At 52.6% G+C, this 13647-nt stretch overlaps 3 protein-coding genes across 4 annotated transcripts; 2 read left to right on the forward strand and 1 right to left on the reverse strand.

The window, feature by feature from the left end:
• Window positions 1-568: 568 nt before the first annotated feature.
• On the forward strand, window positions 569-2545 carry cfap119 (cilia and flagella associated protein 119). Its single transcript, XM_076169614.1, has 10 exons — window positions 569-652; window positions 770-804; window positions 995-1060; window positions 1169-1335; window positions 1416-1486; window positions 1571-1687; window positions 1805-1856; window positions 1887-1934; window positions 2090-2221; window positions 2345-2545. Exons 1-10 carry the CDS (start codon window positions 635-637, stop codon window positions 2494-2496), a joined length of 858 nt encoding a protein of 285 aa, XP_076025729.1. The 5' UTR covers window positions 569-634; the 3' UTR covers window positions 2497-2545.
• phkg2 (phosphorylase kinase, gamma 2 (testis)) lies at window positions 2525-6011 on the reverse strand. The gene is made up of 10 exons (XM_076169622.1): window positions 5749-6011; window positions 5414-5525; window positions 5049-5224; window positions 4902-4956; window positions 4733-4798; window positions 4476-4639; window positions 4287-4377; window positions 4046-4199; window positions 3787-3912; window positions 2525-3478 (listed from the first exon to the last, which is right to left on the reverse strand). The coding sequence occupies exons 2-10, from the start codon at window positions 5506-5508 to the stop codon at window positions 3233-3235; spliced, it is 1173 nt and encodes a 390-aa protein (XP_076025737.1). The 5' UTR covers window positions 5509-5525; window positions 5749-6011; the 3' UTR covers window positions 2525-3232.
• A 302-nt stretch (window positions 6012-6313) lies between these two features.
• rnf40 (ring finger protein 40) lies at window positions 6314-13195 on the forward strand. 2 transcript variants are annotated; one of them, XM_076169697.1, is made up of 20 exons: window positions 6314-6373; window positions 6824-6970; window positions 7058-7225; window positions 7341-7623; window positions 7765-7968; window positions 8048-8169; window positions 8268-8414; window positions 8625-8699; window positions 8778-8897; window positions 8981-9160; window positions 9256-9391; window positions 9692-9813; window positions 9969-10234; window positions 10327-10444; window positions 10541-10690; window positions 11598-11810; window positions 11912-12037; window positions 12400-12540; window positions 12626-12727; window positions 12825-13194. In XM_076169697.1, exons 2-20 carry the CDS (start codon window positions 6833-6835, stop codon window positions 12999-13001), a joined length of 2988 nt encoding a protein of 995 aa, XP_076025812.1. In that variant the 5' UTR covers window positions 6314-6373; window positions 6824-6832; the 3' UTR covers window positions 13002-13194. The 2 variants fall into 2 exon arrangements, with proteins under 2 accessions (XP_076025812.1, XP_076025813.1); XM_076169698.1 differs by having other exon boundaries at window positions 6328-6373; window positions 6821-6970; window positions 12825-13195.
• Window positions 13196-13647: the final 452 nt, after the last annotated feature.

Genomic DNA, 13647 nt, shown 5'->3' on the forward strand with positions numbered 1-13647 from the left:
CACACACACACACGACGCTGATCACGAAAAGGATTTTAAAGAATTAGATTATCTTGTAATTATAAGAATACATTAAAAGCAACACACATCAAATCTGTAAATAAGAAGTAAGAATGCTAACAGTACTTAAACAGTGAAGGTAACGGAGTGTACTGTGTGTTTGTTTGTGTGTGTGTTGTTCTCCTGCAGTGCTGATGCGCAACAGCCTGGGACCTGGACTCGCCGCCCCTGGAGACTCTGAGCCCGGAGCCTACATGAGCCCTGACGTCATGGCTCAGTGTGAGGTCATTATAACTGTTGTTTCGATATAAATACGGTTTATTGAGTGTTTACACCCCGAAACTCAGCACAAACACAAATAAGGCCGAACAGAGGAAAGGTTCAAAGGAAAACAACCATCAGCCGATCAATAAATCAATACTGTACATATTAGATTGTTAAATATCTAAATAAGACACGCATACAACATATAGAAATAAAATTTCAAGGTTTATAAAACATGTTTTATTGTTCGTTGGCGCGCGAGCGGGACTGTCGCTAAGATACGCGCGAGGTAAACAGGAAGTGAGGCTGGTCGGGTCGCATCCCAAAACATTCTTGTTTCTACTCTGAACTGTAACAGAAGATAAAGGAAATGGATGCGAAGTTAAAGGTATGACACACAACGACACACAAGTGCACACACAAGTGCACACACAAGTACACACACCGCTGTTATCTCAAGGTTTCAAATCTGCATATTGATCTGAATCTCTTATGTTGCGTTTAGGTGCCACTGCCCCGGAAAGCTAAAGTGAAGCTGTGGTGAGTCAAACACACACGCACACACACGCACACCCACCCATACACACGGACGCACGCACTTAGATTTAGTTCACCATCATTGTGTGCTGCTTTATTTACTCTCTCTCTCTCTCTCTCTCTCTCCCTCCCTCTCTCTCTCTGTGTATGTGTGTGTGTGTGTGTGTGTGTGTGTGTGTGTGTCTGTGTTCAGGACAGATGTGAGCTACCACGACATGGAGGAAATTGACAAACTGCAGTCGATCCCTGAGCTGGAGAGGTTCCAGACCCACTTTCTGAACAAAAACACACCTTTCCAGTCTCTCTCTCTCTCTCTCTCTCTCACACACACACACACAGCAGTGACACACTTCTCCTCTCCCCACAGTGCTTTGTGCCGTGTGTTTGCATCAGAAGATGTCCCAGAGCCGAGGAGAGGGATCCTGCTGGAGCTCTACGTGCAGACGCTGCTCTTCTGCAGACGGAGCGGCTTCACTAAGGAGCAAACCTCTGCCCTCCTGTCCATCATCAGGTCCATCCACGAGGTCAACACAGGTACGGCGCCTCAGCAGGACGTGGAGTCGCACAACAATGACCAAATAACTCTTCATCTGTTTGAAACTCTTCTTCTGCAGAAACTCTAGACGACAACACAGAGCAGTGTTTGGAATACTGCAAGGACCTGCTGCTCTGTCACTCAGTCAGGGTGAGTAAACACTCACAGCTTCACTTTAAGGGATGTGTGTGTGTGCGTACTGCTTTTGATATCTGTGTGTGTGTGTGTGTACAGCGGCCTCCCTTCAGCGTGGCTCTCTTCAGCGGTGACAGAGTGACATCATGTCTGGAGTACATCTACAGCAACTACATGAGACACAGCAAACTCTACAAATACACCTTCATTCCTCAGGTGAGAGAGAGAGAGACAGAGAGAAGGAGGAGGAGGATGAGGAGGAGGGAGGAGGGTCACTGACTCACAGGTGTTGGGCTCAGGGACCGTCATGTATTTTGTTTTTACCCCCCACAGCTCAAACTGGATCTTTCTTTTACGTACCCTGGGATGCCTGAGGAGGAGGAGGAGGAGGAGGAGGAGCAGGAGGAGGAGGAGGAGGAGGAGGGCGAGGATCCCACACAGGACTCCTCTGTGCCTGTTCCAGGTAACAAAGGGTGCAACTTTCCCAACATTTTAAAGGCCTGGAACACAACCTAAGACCCAACTGAAACAATCCAAAGCTGCAGCCAGATCAGAGAAGGTCACCGGGGTCACATGTTTACTTCATACGTCTTAAGTACACTTGGTTTCCTGCCCTAGATGATGAAGCTGTGATGGAGAATGAGGCAGGGGAAGTAGAGCCAGAGAAGCTTCCTGAAACAAAGGAAGCGTCGCCCCCAGAGGCTGAGGGAGCGGCGCAGAGCCAGGCCGTAAATCAGAGCGACTCCCCGTGTGAGTATGGTAAATGTGTCCAGAACAAGCCGGAGTCTGAAAGCAAAGCCAGCTGTGATGCTCTGTGGCGCTCTGTGGCGCTCTGTGACGCTCTGTGACCCGCTCCTGTCTCGGCTGTTACAGGTTCCAAATCAGAACTGAAGGAAATGATAGAGAAGGAAGTCGGACAACAGATGGCGCTCCTTTCCGCCCAACTCGAGAAGCGGATGAAGGAAATGGCGTCGGGCATCAACGTCACGTTAGAGCAGCTCAGCAGCGGGAAGCAGAAAAAATAATCAAGCAAACAATTCTGCATGTCTAATATTGAGTTTAATGTCTTTAATAAAGCCGTTTCTCTCTTTGACGAACACGTCTGCGTTTACTGCACAGACCTCAGGAACACAAACACCTGGAGTTAAACGGGAACACTGGGAATGTTGCTGCTTAGTTTGAACAGGAAAAGGAATCAAGTGGTCGTCACAGAGCCGGAATGTCTGCATGCATAACAACAGAGGGAATCTCTACCACGAACACTCCTGATATGATACATTCATGTTTCAGACGTGTTTACATTCTGCATTCACATGCAACACGTTAGAGCAGACAGAGCCTTCATATAACACACACACACACACACACACACACATCATTATAGAGTCATATCAGTCATGACAGAGATGTGAGGAACTCTTCAGCTGTAGGTGGTTCAACCCTGAATGAACACATTTGTAACATGTTTATGTTTTTGTGCGTTTGTGAGCCTGTGACACCACAAACATTATGACCTGACACACACACAGAGTGGAGTATTGCATGATGCATGCGTCGCCGTGGTGCACATGCGGCGTAGGAATGTGCCTGTCCCTGAAATGACACACACACACACACACACACACACACACACACACACACACACACACACACACACACACACACACACACACACACACACACACACACACACACACACACACACACACACACACACACACAGAAGAGGAATGCGAGGTCAGGATAGATGAGTTTGACCTCTTAGGTCTCAAAGTCCTCCAGGTCCAGCAGCATGATCTTGGCGGCGTTCTGGAAGAGGGCGGCCCGGTTCTGCTGCTCTCCTTTCTTCACCCAGTGCCCGTAGATGCGGAAGGCGCAGCCGTCGATGAGCTTGCGGACGCCACGGATGGAGTAGGGGTCCAGGGCCAGCACCTCCCAGGTCAGGGGGCGGGCCCTGCGGTACCGACCGTACATCCTGATGCAGGCCAGCACGCTGATGATCAACACCTGAGGACCACATGACCACCGGTTACATCCTGTTTACCTTTACACTCTGACAACTTTACAAGAGTTTACATCTGAACTCAGTCACTGATGCTGTTTCCGTGTGTGTTGCAGCTTTAGATGGAGCAGCTGAGACATGAAGTGTGCTGCTCTATAATGAGGCCCTGCATGTACGTATGTCTACATTCTCTCTGCTGCTTCACTACAGAGGTTTCAGGGTGAAAGGTCACGGGCCTGAGTAAACACAGAGGGAGGAATAATGGCAGCAGCTCTGGGTCAACGTGCTGCAGACACATTCGTTTGTGACGCACCCTGAACGACTTCCTAGGACTGAAGAGCCGCACCTCCTCCTTCTGGTAACGTCTGAAGAAGGGGTGAGCTAAGGCCTGATCGATGTTCAGACGGAGCGCCGGGTCCACCTGCAGCAGCCTGGAGATCTGAGCACAGATCACACACACACACACGGCTCACCGACATCCAGCATTATAAATACTAATTATAAATAAATGAGAAAATACCAAGTGTGCTGTGTGATCTGGAGCAGATGGATCAGACGGGTCAGAGTCTTACCAGGTCCTTCACCGTGTCAGACCTGTCGTCCCACTCTGGGGAGCTGAACTGATAGCGGCCCTCCATAATCATCCTCAGCATCAGCAACTGTTTGCGGTGCCAGAATGGCGGCGAGCCGGCCAGTAAGGTGAAGAGGATCACGCCGCACGCCCAGCTGACCGACACAGAGAGGACCGCGCCCGTCACAACGCTGAGCCAAACACATTATCAGATTAACACAACATCTATCAGAGACACTCACAGGTCCACCTCTTTGCCGTAGCCGGGGAGCATCTCATCCATGGAGCACTGCAGGATCTCAGGGGCCAGATATCCAGGAGTCCCACAGAGCTCTGATGGGTCAAAGGAACAAAGACAAAGAAACTATTCACACGGCTGAACTATCTACAGAACGCTGCATGTGCGGCCATCTGTTCTGAGTTTGAACGACCTCTGAGCTTCTCTCCGGGGCCGAGCTGCACAGAGAAACCAAAGTCAGACAGCTTGATGTGTCCCTGATCGTCCAGCAGAATGTTCTCAGGCTTCAGGTCCCGGTGCACGATGTTGAAGGAGTGAAGGTACTGCACCGCCTCCAGCAGAGCCCGCATTATGCTCCTGGAGAAGAGGAGGAGGAGGAGGAGGAGGAGGAGGGTGAGCCCAGAGCCTGGTGTCATGTCCGCACAGTGTGTGTGTGCAGCTGCAGCTCACCTGGTCTCCTTCTCACTCAGAGTGACTTTTTCAGTGAGGTAGTCAAACAGCTCTCCTCTCCTCATGCTGAGAGGCAAAATGAGAGAGAGGAAGATGAAGACACTGATCTGATTACATGCAGGGAACACATGTGTGTTTGTGTGTGTGTGTCATCTGTCCTCATACTCACAGGTCAAACACCAGGAAGATGAAGGTGGCCGACTCGTAGGAATCAATGAGAGTGACTGAAGGAGATCAGAGACATCAAACAGTTACATCATCATTCGTCCTCCACAAAGAGAATCACAGAGTGAAGCAGAGCAGCGTCTCTACGTACTGATGGAGGGGTGTCCCTTCACCATGTTGAGGACCTGGATCTCCTTCAGGGTGGAGGTCTTCACCTCCTCCAGCTCCTGGTCGGTCATTTTCTCCGCTGTGATCTCGATGATCTTGACCACCAGCTCCTCCCCTGTGGGTCTGTGCACACACCTGCGCACCACGCTGCTCACACCCCTGCTCAGGACCATGGGACGGGACAGGTCAGGACGGGTCGGCATGGGACAGGACAGGACAGGACAGGACAGGACGGGACGAGACGAGACGAGACGAGACGAGACGAGACGAGACAGGACAGGACAGGACGTCACACCACAGATCATCACACTCTGGATCATGTGTCATTAGAGGATTATGCTGACTCACCTGCCGATGACCTCTTTGGGGTCATACTTCTGGTAGAACTCTTTGGCCCCCACCCAGTCTGGGAGTTCTTCTCCAACAACAATGTCTTTGGTCATGATGACAAGATAGGAATCTGTACCAACACACAGCTGCGTTTACAAAGAGGAACTAACAGCAAACAAACGCCACATTTCCATCAAATATAAATTATCAATGTTAGATCTATGATGTTGTGACTGTGGGAGCGTGCAGCTGTCAGTCACACTCGTGCCCTTCATCCATGATGGCTGTTAGCTGTCTTCGTCATTGGCCTTGTTGCTGCAGCAGGTTCACTGTCATTACCGGACATTACTCACCTAACACGCAATTAAACGACTAAACGTGGACGCAGAGTAACGAGGCTCCGTGTCTTCATCTCCTCTCAGGCAGCAGAAGCAGCAGCGGAGCCATGACGGTGCGGTTCTGCCTCGGTTCTACTCAGCTAACGTTAACAGCGGTAAGCTAGCACCTGAGCTCTGTTTACATTTCTTGAAACTTCCTTTTGATCGGCTGAGGCAATGCTGCCCCCTCTTGGACGGAGCGGGAATTACGCGTTGCCAAATCCGCTACTTGTAAGCGACTTTTCGTCTTATTGTTCACCTGAAGTTATTTACCGTGAGTTATACTTCAAGTGAATAACAGCGATGCCAACAAGTGATGTCATCCGATAAATACATTTACAATAGTGATGTCATCCAAACTAAGATCGACAACAACGTCAAAAAATGTCTCGCAAAAACAGTCGTCCTTTGTAAATTTGTTATTTTTGTAAATCGTTTAATTATTAAAAAATCGTATTTAATATGAGCCTTAACACGTTTAGTATTTTTTAAATATTTCATTGTTATTTTGTGTCTGACTCTAGCTCTTTAGCGGAAGTGCCCCTTCGTCACTTCCTGTGGCTGGTGGATGCTCTGACGGTTTCAATCGTTGCTGTCGAAGGTTTGTTGCGTTAAACATTTGGTTAAAATCAGACGATTTCTCGCGCAACGTTTCTCAAACTCACTCTTCTTGTTTGTACTCATGTGTGTTGGTCGAGGCCGAGTAAGATATTCTACACGCGCCCAATAAACAGCGCTACTCCGCTAATGAGCTCGGAGCATCAGCGTTAGCATTAGCATAAGTCACTTTAGCCCGCTCGCTAACAAGAAGAAAGATGGAAACGCAGCTGAAGGAGGCTGAAGCTCCTCACATGAGGAAAGAACGCTGTTAACACATCAGGGACGAACACTTTAATGTTCACATCCCTCAGCAGCGCGTCAGTCTGCAGTAAACTCAGCTCCACTCCGCCTCTAAGCTACCGCCGCTGCTCGCTGTCACTAAATGAATGAGCTCCACATTCATAACGGCGCTTCATCAAACGTTTCATGTCCGTTTCGTCTTTGTTAGCAGGAAGGAAACATGTCAGGTGCTGGGGGAGGAAAGCGCCCCTCGGGTGGGGACAGCCCCCCCGGCCCACCTGAGAAGAAGAGCAAGAAGGAGGAGAAGACCACCACCACCCTGATCGAGCCCATACGCATAGCCGGGGTCTCCTCCACGGTCAGTCACGTGACCTCCACATCAACCAACACCTCCCTCTGACATGTCCAGTCTCTGATGTCCTTCTGTCTGTTTGTCCCTCTGCAGGAGGAGATGGACATGAAGGTGATCCAGTTCAAGAACAAGAAGCTGTGTGAGCGTCTGGAGCAGCGTCAGACCATGGAGGACGAGCTGAGGGAGAAGATCGAGAAGCTGGAGAAGAGACAAGCCACCGACGACACCACGCTGCTGATCGTCAACCGCTACTGGTCTCAGGTAGGGACGGGTCAGAGACAGGAAGGAGTTCACCAAACACAGACAGAATGTTTGAATATGCTTTGTCCTCAAACACACACACACACACACACTCTCCCTGTCCACATGTTTCCAGTTGGAGGAGAACGTGCTCGTCCTCCGCCAACGCGTCCAGCCTGAAACTCCGGCGCCGTCTGCTCCGCCGCCACCCACCGGCAGCCTCCCCGAGACGACGCCGACGGAGGAGGACAGCGTGACGCCAACGTCGCTGGCCCCCGCCGTCCCTCCACCTCCTCTTCCAGAGGGACAGAGTGAGGGAGAGCAGCCGGAGGAACAGCAGGAGCAGCAGCAGCCTCCTCCTCCTGATGGGTCAGAGGAAGTGCTGACGCCCACGGAGCCGCCGCAGGACGCCACAGCAGGTGAGGAGACAGATCCTCCATCACCTAAGACAGTCTGTCATCTCAACACCGTCTCCATTTAGTCCAACAGTCAGTATAAATGCTTTGACATCATTGTTACCTACTCTCCTTTTGTCCTTGGCCTCCTCCCGCTGCGTACAGACGCGCCCCCGCCGCCGCCGCCTCCCCTCAGCGAGAACGCCAAGTCCTTCCTGTCCACACTGGAGCACAGCAGCGAGGAGGAGCTGGCTCTGCAGCTGCAGGAGCGCATGCAGTTCAGTAAGGAGGCGGTGGGCTGCCTTGTCCGCGTCTTCGACCGGCTGCACGGACGCATCGACCACATGTGCAAGCAGGTCCAAGCTGCAGGTAACTATGGAGACCCGGTGGCCAGTAGACACGCCTCTTCACCTGCTCTGTTTACTCCAACTTGTTTTCCCTGTGTCAGACTGTGAGAGCGAGAGCCAGACGGAGCTGAACGCCTCCAACCTCAGCCTGCAGGAGGAGAGCAGCCGGCTGCAGGACCTGGCAACCCTGCTGCAGGGACGACACCACAAGATGTCCATGGAGGTACGGGGTCCTGGTCCTGACTCGTGTTAGCGTGTATCAGAGGTGCTGTACATGTGTGTTTGTGTTGACCACGGTCGTGTCGTCTCCTCTCCTCTCAGTACAACGAGCTGGTGGACAAAGTGACGAGCTCGGAGACCAAAGTGTCTGAGATGGAGACCACAGTGGAGGACCTGCAGTGGGACATCGAGAAGCTCCGCAACAGAGAACAGAAGCTCAACAAGCATCTAGCTGAGGCCATGGAGCAGGTGTGTGTGTGATATTGATCTGTCCATGAGTCACAGGTTTGCATCTTCCATGGGTGAAGTCTGTAAGCATCAAAGCATGAAGACAGTAAGCATCAAAGCATGTCCAACCAGCTGCTGCTACTGAGGCACATCCTTCTCTTTGTGTGTGAGTGTGTGAGATAAACAAAGCCATGCTCTGACTCATGTTGTCTCTGTGGTTGGGGTCCTCAGCTGAAGTCTGGATACAGCAGCTCGGGCAGCTCAGGGGGGCTTCCTGGAGGCCAGATCACACTCAACATCCAGAAGGTGAGAGCTCCTCTGTGCTCCTGCTCCTCTCAGGTGAAGGTGAAGATGAAGATGTGACCATGATTGTTTCCCTCGTAGTTTGAGAGTCTGAACGCAGAGCTGGAGCACAACCAGGAGCTGGCCAACAGCCGCATGGCCGAGCTGGAGAAGCTGCAGCTGGAGCTCCAAGAGGCTGTGAGGGAGAGCGAGAAGCTCAAGGTAGAGCTGCTGCTCAACCACAATCCTCCTAGAGCATCCAGAGAGACTGTGAGGGTGACGCTGACGCTCTGCTCTGTTCTCAGATGGACCTGCGTAACGTCCCAGAGGAGGTGGTGAAGGAGACGCTGGAGTACAAATGTCTCCAGTCTCAGTTCTCCCTCCTCTACAACGAGTCTCTGGGCGTGAAGACGCAGCTGGACGAGGCCAGAGCGCTGCTGCTCACCGCCAAGAACGCTCACCTCAGGCAGATAGAGCACATGGAGGTGTGTCACACACAAGCACACACACACATCTGCACACACCCCTGTTGGTCCTAATGTGGACACTTAAATTAAATGGATGTGTGTGTGTGTCCCAGAGCGACGAGCTGTCCCTCCAGAAGAAGCTGAGGACGGAGGTCATCCAGCTGGAGGACACACTGGCTCAGGTCCGCAAAGAGTACGAGATGCTGCGCATTGAGTTTGAGCAGAACCTGGCAGCCAACGAGCAAGCAGGTACCATCAGAACCACACACACACACACACACACACACCTCTGCCACAACAACAAGACCTCCATTAGGGTTTGGTCTGAGTTATGCTGTAGTTGCTACATGAAGAAGAGCAGAGAGGAAGAAGATGTAACTCTACCCTTGTGCTGTATTGAGTCTCCACATTGATGTGTGTGTAGCAGAGATTGTGTGAGGACAGGGCTGATGATATCATCTATGAGGCCTGAGTGACTCAGAACCAGAGCCTGTGTTGACTGAGCTGTGTGTCTGTCTGTCCCCCCCCCTCCCTTCTCCGCCCCCTCAGGACCGATCAACCGGGAGATGAGACACTTGATCAGCAGCCTGCAGAACCACAACCTGCAGCTGAAGGGTGACGTGCAGCGCTACAAGAGGAAGCTGAGGGAGACGCAGATGGAGATCAACAAGGTGACGTGACTCATAGAGCAGCAGCTTCACTCGCTGGGCTGACACCAAAGCAATAGAGCGGCTCGCTGTGTCCAGCCGCTCCGCCCTCTGTGTGTCAGGACCGTCAGAGGAGCATGTTGTTGTTCTGACGCCATCTTTTCCTCCTGGGTTGACAGCTGCGGTGCCAGAGCGGAGACGCGGGGCCTCTGATCCTGGAGGAGACCGCCAACGACAGCGTGGACGTGAAGAAGGAGGAGGACGAGGACCAGGAGGAGGAGGAGGAGAGGAGGAAGGAGCTGGAGAGGCAGCGGGCGAGGGAGAGGGAGCGGGAGAGAGAGGCGGAGCGCGAACGAGAGAGGGAGCGAGAGAGGGAGAGGCAGCGGAGCGACGAGCTGAAGAGGAAGGACTCAGACACGCTGAAGATGCTCCGAGTAGAACTCAAGTAAACATCTTCAACCAGGGCTGCACTGTGGGTAAACCTGTGTGAAGGTGTACCTCAGCTTCATCACCTCTTCTTCTTCTTTGTTCCTGCAGGAAGGCTCAGGAGTCTCAGAAGGAGATGAAGCTGCTGCTGGACATGTACAAGTCTGCTCCTAAGGAACAGAGGGACAAAGTGCAGCTGATGGCCGCTGAACGCAAATCCAAAGCTGAGGTTTGTCTTCTCTCTCTCTCTCTCTGCGTCTCTGCGGCTCTCAGCTTCCCACAGCGAAACCAAACTCACCTTACTTCCTGTCCCCGGTCTTAACAGGTGGACGAGCTGAGGATGAGAGTGCGCGAGCTGGAGGAGAGGGAGAGGAAGGAGAGCAAGAAGCTGGCAGACGAGGACGCCCTGAGGAAGATCAGAGTGGCCGAGGAGACCATAGAGCACCTGCAGAAGAAGCTGGCCGCCACCAAACAGGTGTGTGTGTGTGTGTGTGTCATAATGAAAGTGGTGTGATGACTGAATCCAGAAGTCAGAGCTCTAATCTTAGAGTGGCAAAGCAGAAATGAAAGCCGTTGCTCCTCCATCTGTGTGTGTGTGCCTCACTCTCATCATTCATCCTCTCTCATGTTTACATCATCATCATCATCTTCTGCTTTCCACTCTGTAAAGGTTTGAAAAAGATGTCATAGATTTCCAGGCAGAGAAAGAGTGTGAGAGTTGTAAATGAGTCGTCGTCACGGCCCGGTGGTGATGAAGGCTGAAGCTGAGGGGAGGACAGATGTGTGTGTGTGTGTGTGTGTGTGTAACAGAGCAGATGTGAGAGAGGCTGAGTGTGATCAGCTTCATATTCAGCTGTTTACTCTCGTCTTGTTACCTGCTATGAAGTTAAAGTGAGCGAGTCGTACTGGGAGCAGATGTGCTGGCCTCTTCCTCTGCAGAGAGACGCTGAGCCAGAGCTCTGCAGTAAACAAGCCGGCTGTTTGTTTACGAGGCAGAGCCCGGCTCATAAACGGGCAGAGGAGGAGGAGGGAGGAGTCAAACACAGCCAGATGTGTCGCAAACACAAAACACCTCCTGCAACAAAGAGTCAGAGAGCCGAGCTGCTCCGTCTGCTCCCATTAGAGAGGAGAGACGCTCTGTCTTTGCTGCATCCGCTCGGAATTATGGGTAAAAACATCATGTAGGAGTTTGAGCTCCGTTCTGTCAGAGTGTAAACATCTGATCGGTTCAGTGTTGTACCGTGAGAACACAGTTAATCTGGAAACACTCATCCTGGTGTCCACTGCTACGTGAACATGTGTCTCACCTCACAGCAGTGTCTGTCTCTCTCCCTGTCTCACTATCTCCCTGTCTCACTGTCCCGTCCCCTGTGTGTCGTCAGGAGGAGGAGGCCCTGCTGAGTGAGATGGACGTGACGGGCCAGGCCTTTGAAGACATGCAGGAGCAGAACAGCCGCCTGCTGCAGCAGCTGAGGGAGAAGGACGACGCCAACTTCAAGCTGATGAGCGAGAGGATCAAGTCCAACCAGATCTACAAGCTGCTGAAGGAGGAGAAGGAGGAGCTGGCAGACCAGGTCCTGACCTTCAAGACCCAGGTGACCAAGCAGCTGCAGCTCAGTGTGTGTGTGTCTGTCTGTGTGTGTGTGTGTGTGTGTGTGTGAAGCTGAAGCACTGACGCGTCTCTGTGGGCCCTCAGGTGGACGCTCAGCTCCTGGTGGTTCAGAAGCTGGAGGAGAAGGAGGGGATCCTCCAGAGCACGCTGGCCGCTCTGGAGAAAGAGCTCGCCCTCCGCACACAAGCACTGGAACTCAACAAGAGGAAGGTGAGGAGAGAAACGCCACCAGGAGAGTCACTGTGTAGATCAGGGAGACAGGAAGTCCTCCATTGGGACCTAAAGTGTTTGGGCTCAGAGCCAGGAGAGCTCTGAACACAGGATAACTCTGACTTCCTGTGAAGGATCTCCAGTAACGGAGCTCAGCGTCTCTTTGAAGCCCGGTGTGTGTGTGTGTGTGTGAGCGTCTCTGCTCTGAGCCCGTAAAGCCGCAGCACAGGGTTCTGGTTCTGGTTCTGACGCTTTGATCCCCTCTCACTACGTAAACGCCACACCGTGACCGCGCCGCAATCCCCCCCGCATTACTTTATGGAGTGTGTCCGGTTTGTTCTTCTTCTCCCCGGCTGCTGCAGGCGGTGGAGGCGGCCCAGCTGGCGGAGGACCTGAAGGTGCAGCTGGAGCACACGCAGGCCAAGCTGAAGGAGATCCAGGTCTCGGTAGCTGAGAACCGCACGGCCCGGGAGAGGGAGATCAGCAACCTGAAGCGAGCGCAGGTGGGTTTAACGAGCCGCACGCCGTCTCTCTAACGAGCGCTCGTAAGCACGGAGCCGCCACTGTAACGCCTCCTCTCTCCCTCAGGAGGATCTGTCCAGGCTGAGGAGGAAGCTGGAGAAGCAGAAGAAGGTGGAGGTTTACTCTGACGCAGACGAGATCCTGCAGGAGGAGATCAACCAGTACAAGGTGAGAGGACGGCCACACACACAGGCCCAGCATCAGCAGGGTTAGAGTCACTGTAACGTGTGTGTGTGTGTGTGTGTGTGTGTGTGTGTGTGTCCAGGCCAAGCTGCGCTGTCCCTGCTGTAACACTCGGGACAAGGAGACGGTCCTCACCAAGTGTTTCCACGTCTTCTGCTACGAGTGCCTGAAGATGCGTTACGACACGCGGCAGAGGAAGTGCCCCAAGTGCAACTGCGCCTTCGGAGCCAACGACTTCCACCGCATCTACATCACCTAGGAGACGGGCGGAGGCGGGGCCGGGGACAGAACCAAAGGAGGAGACGGAGATGTGACACATGAACTGAGTCCGTGTGCAGAGAGCTCATGAACTGGAGTCTCTCTGTGTGGAGACGCTCTGCTGCCTCATGACCAGCTGGGCCTTCATCTGGTGACCAAACACGTGACACACGCGTGTGTGTGCGTGTGTGTGTAGTTAATAAACATGTTTGTGCTCTGCATCATGTCACACACTCTCACTCGGAGCTTCACTGCTTCATGTTTCTGTCCTGCTGGTGTGAGTTTGTAACGCTCCCTCCTCTTCCTCCTCTCAGCCGTGTGTGTGTGTGTGTGTGTGTGTGTGTGTGTGTGTGTGTGTGTGTGTGTGTGTGTGTGTGTGTGTGTGTGTGTGTGTGTGTGTGTGTGTGTGTGTGTGTGTGTGTGTGTGTGTGTGTGTGTGTGTGTGTGTGTGTGTGTGTGTGTGTGTGTGTGTGTGTGTGTGTGTGTGTGTGTGTGTGTGTGTGTGTGTCACACACTCAGCTTCTCTGATCACCAAAGGGACTGCAGCCTCATTGTGTAACAGGCTGCAGCACTTAGAGCCGCCTGAGAGACGACAGCTCAGTCTGGCATGCAGTCAGCGCATACGGGAGCGTTTGGATCACCTTGGG

Source organism: Genypterus blacodes, unplaced genomic scaffold (genome assembly GCF_046128005.1).
Source record: "Genypterus blacodes isolate CSIRO-AG114 ecotype Tasmania unplaced genomic scaffold, CSIRO-AGI_Gbla_v1 ptg000209l_1, whole genome shotgun sequence".
Taxonomy (NCBI): Eukaryota; Metazoa; Chordata; class Actinopteri; order Ophidiiformes; family Ophidiidae; genus Genypterus; species Genypterus blacodes.

Excerpts from the sequence above, each read along its gene's own strand:
- cfap119 (XM_076169614.1), top strand. Across the intron at positions 805-994 it reads AAAGCTAAAGTGAAGCTGTG|GACAGATGTGAGCTACCACG; the intron begins GTGAGTCAAACA and ends GTCTGTGTTCAG. Across the intron at positions 1,487-1,570 it reads TGCTCTGTCACTCAGTCAGG|CGGCCTCCCTTCAGCGTGGC; the intron begins GTGAGTAAACAC and ends GTGTGTGTACAG.
- phkg2 (XM_076169622.1), bottom strand. The coding sequence starts at position 5,508 with ATGACCAAAGACATTGTTGTTGGAGAAGAACTCCCAGACTGGGTGGGG. Across the intron at positions 4,200-4,286 it reads TACGGCAAAGAGGTGGACCT|CTGGGCGTGCGGCGTGATCC; the intron begins GTGAGTGTCTCT and ends TGTGTCGGTCAG. Across the intron at positions 3,479-3,786 it reads GTCCTAGGAAGTCGTTCAGG|GTGTTGATCATCAGCGTGCT; the intron begins GTGCGTCACAAA and ends TGTGGTCCTCAG.
- rnf40 (XM_076169697.1), top strand. The coding sequence starts at position 6,833 with ATGTCAGGTGCTGGGGGAGGAAAGCGCCCCTCGGGTGGGGACAGCCCC. Across the intron at positions 9,161-9,255 it reads GGCAGATAGAGCACATGGAG|AGCGACGAGCTGTCCCTCCA; the intron begins GTGTGTCACACA and ends TGTGTGTCCCAG. Across the intron at positions 10,235-10,326 it reads ATGCTCCGAGTAGAACTCAA|GAAGGCTCAGGAGTCTCAGA; the intron begins GTAAACATCTTC and ends TTGTTCCTGCAG.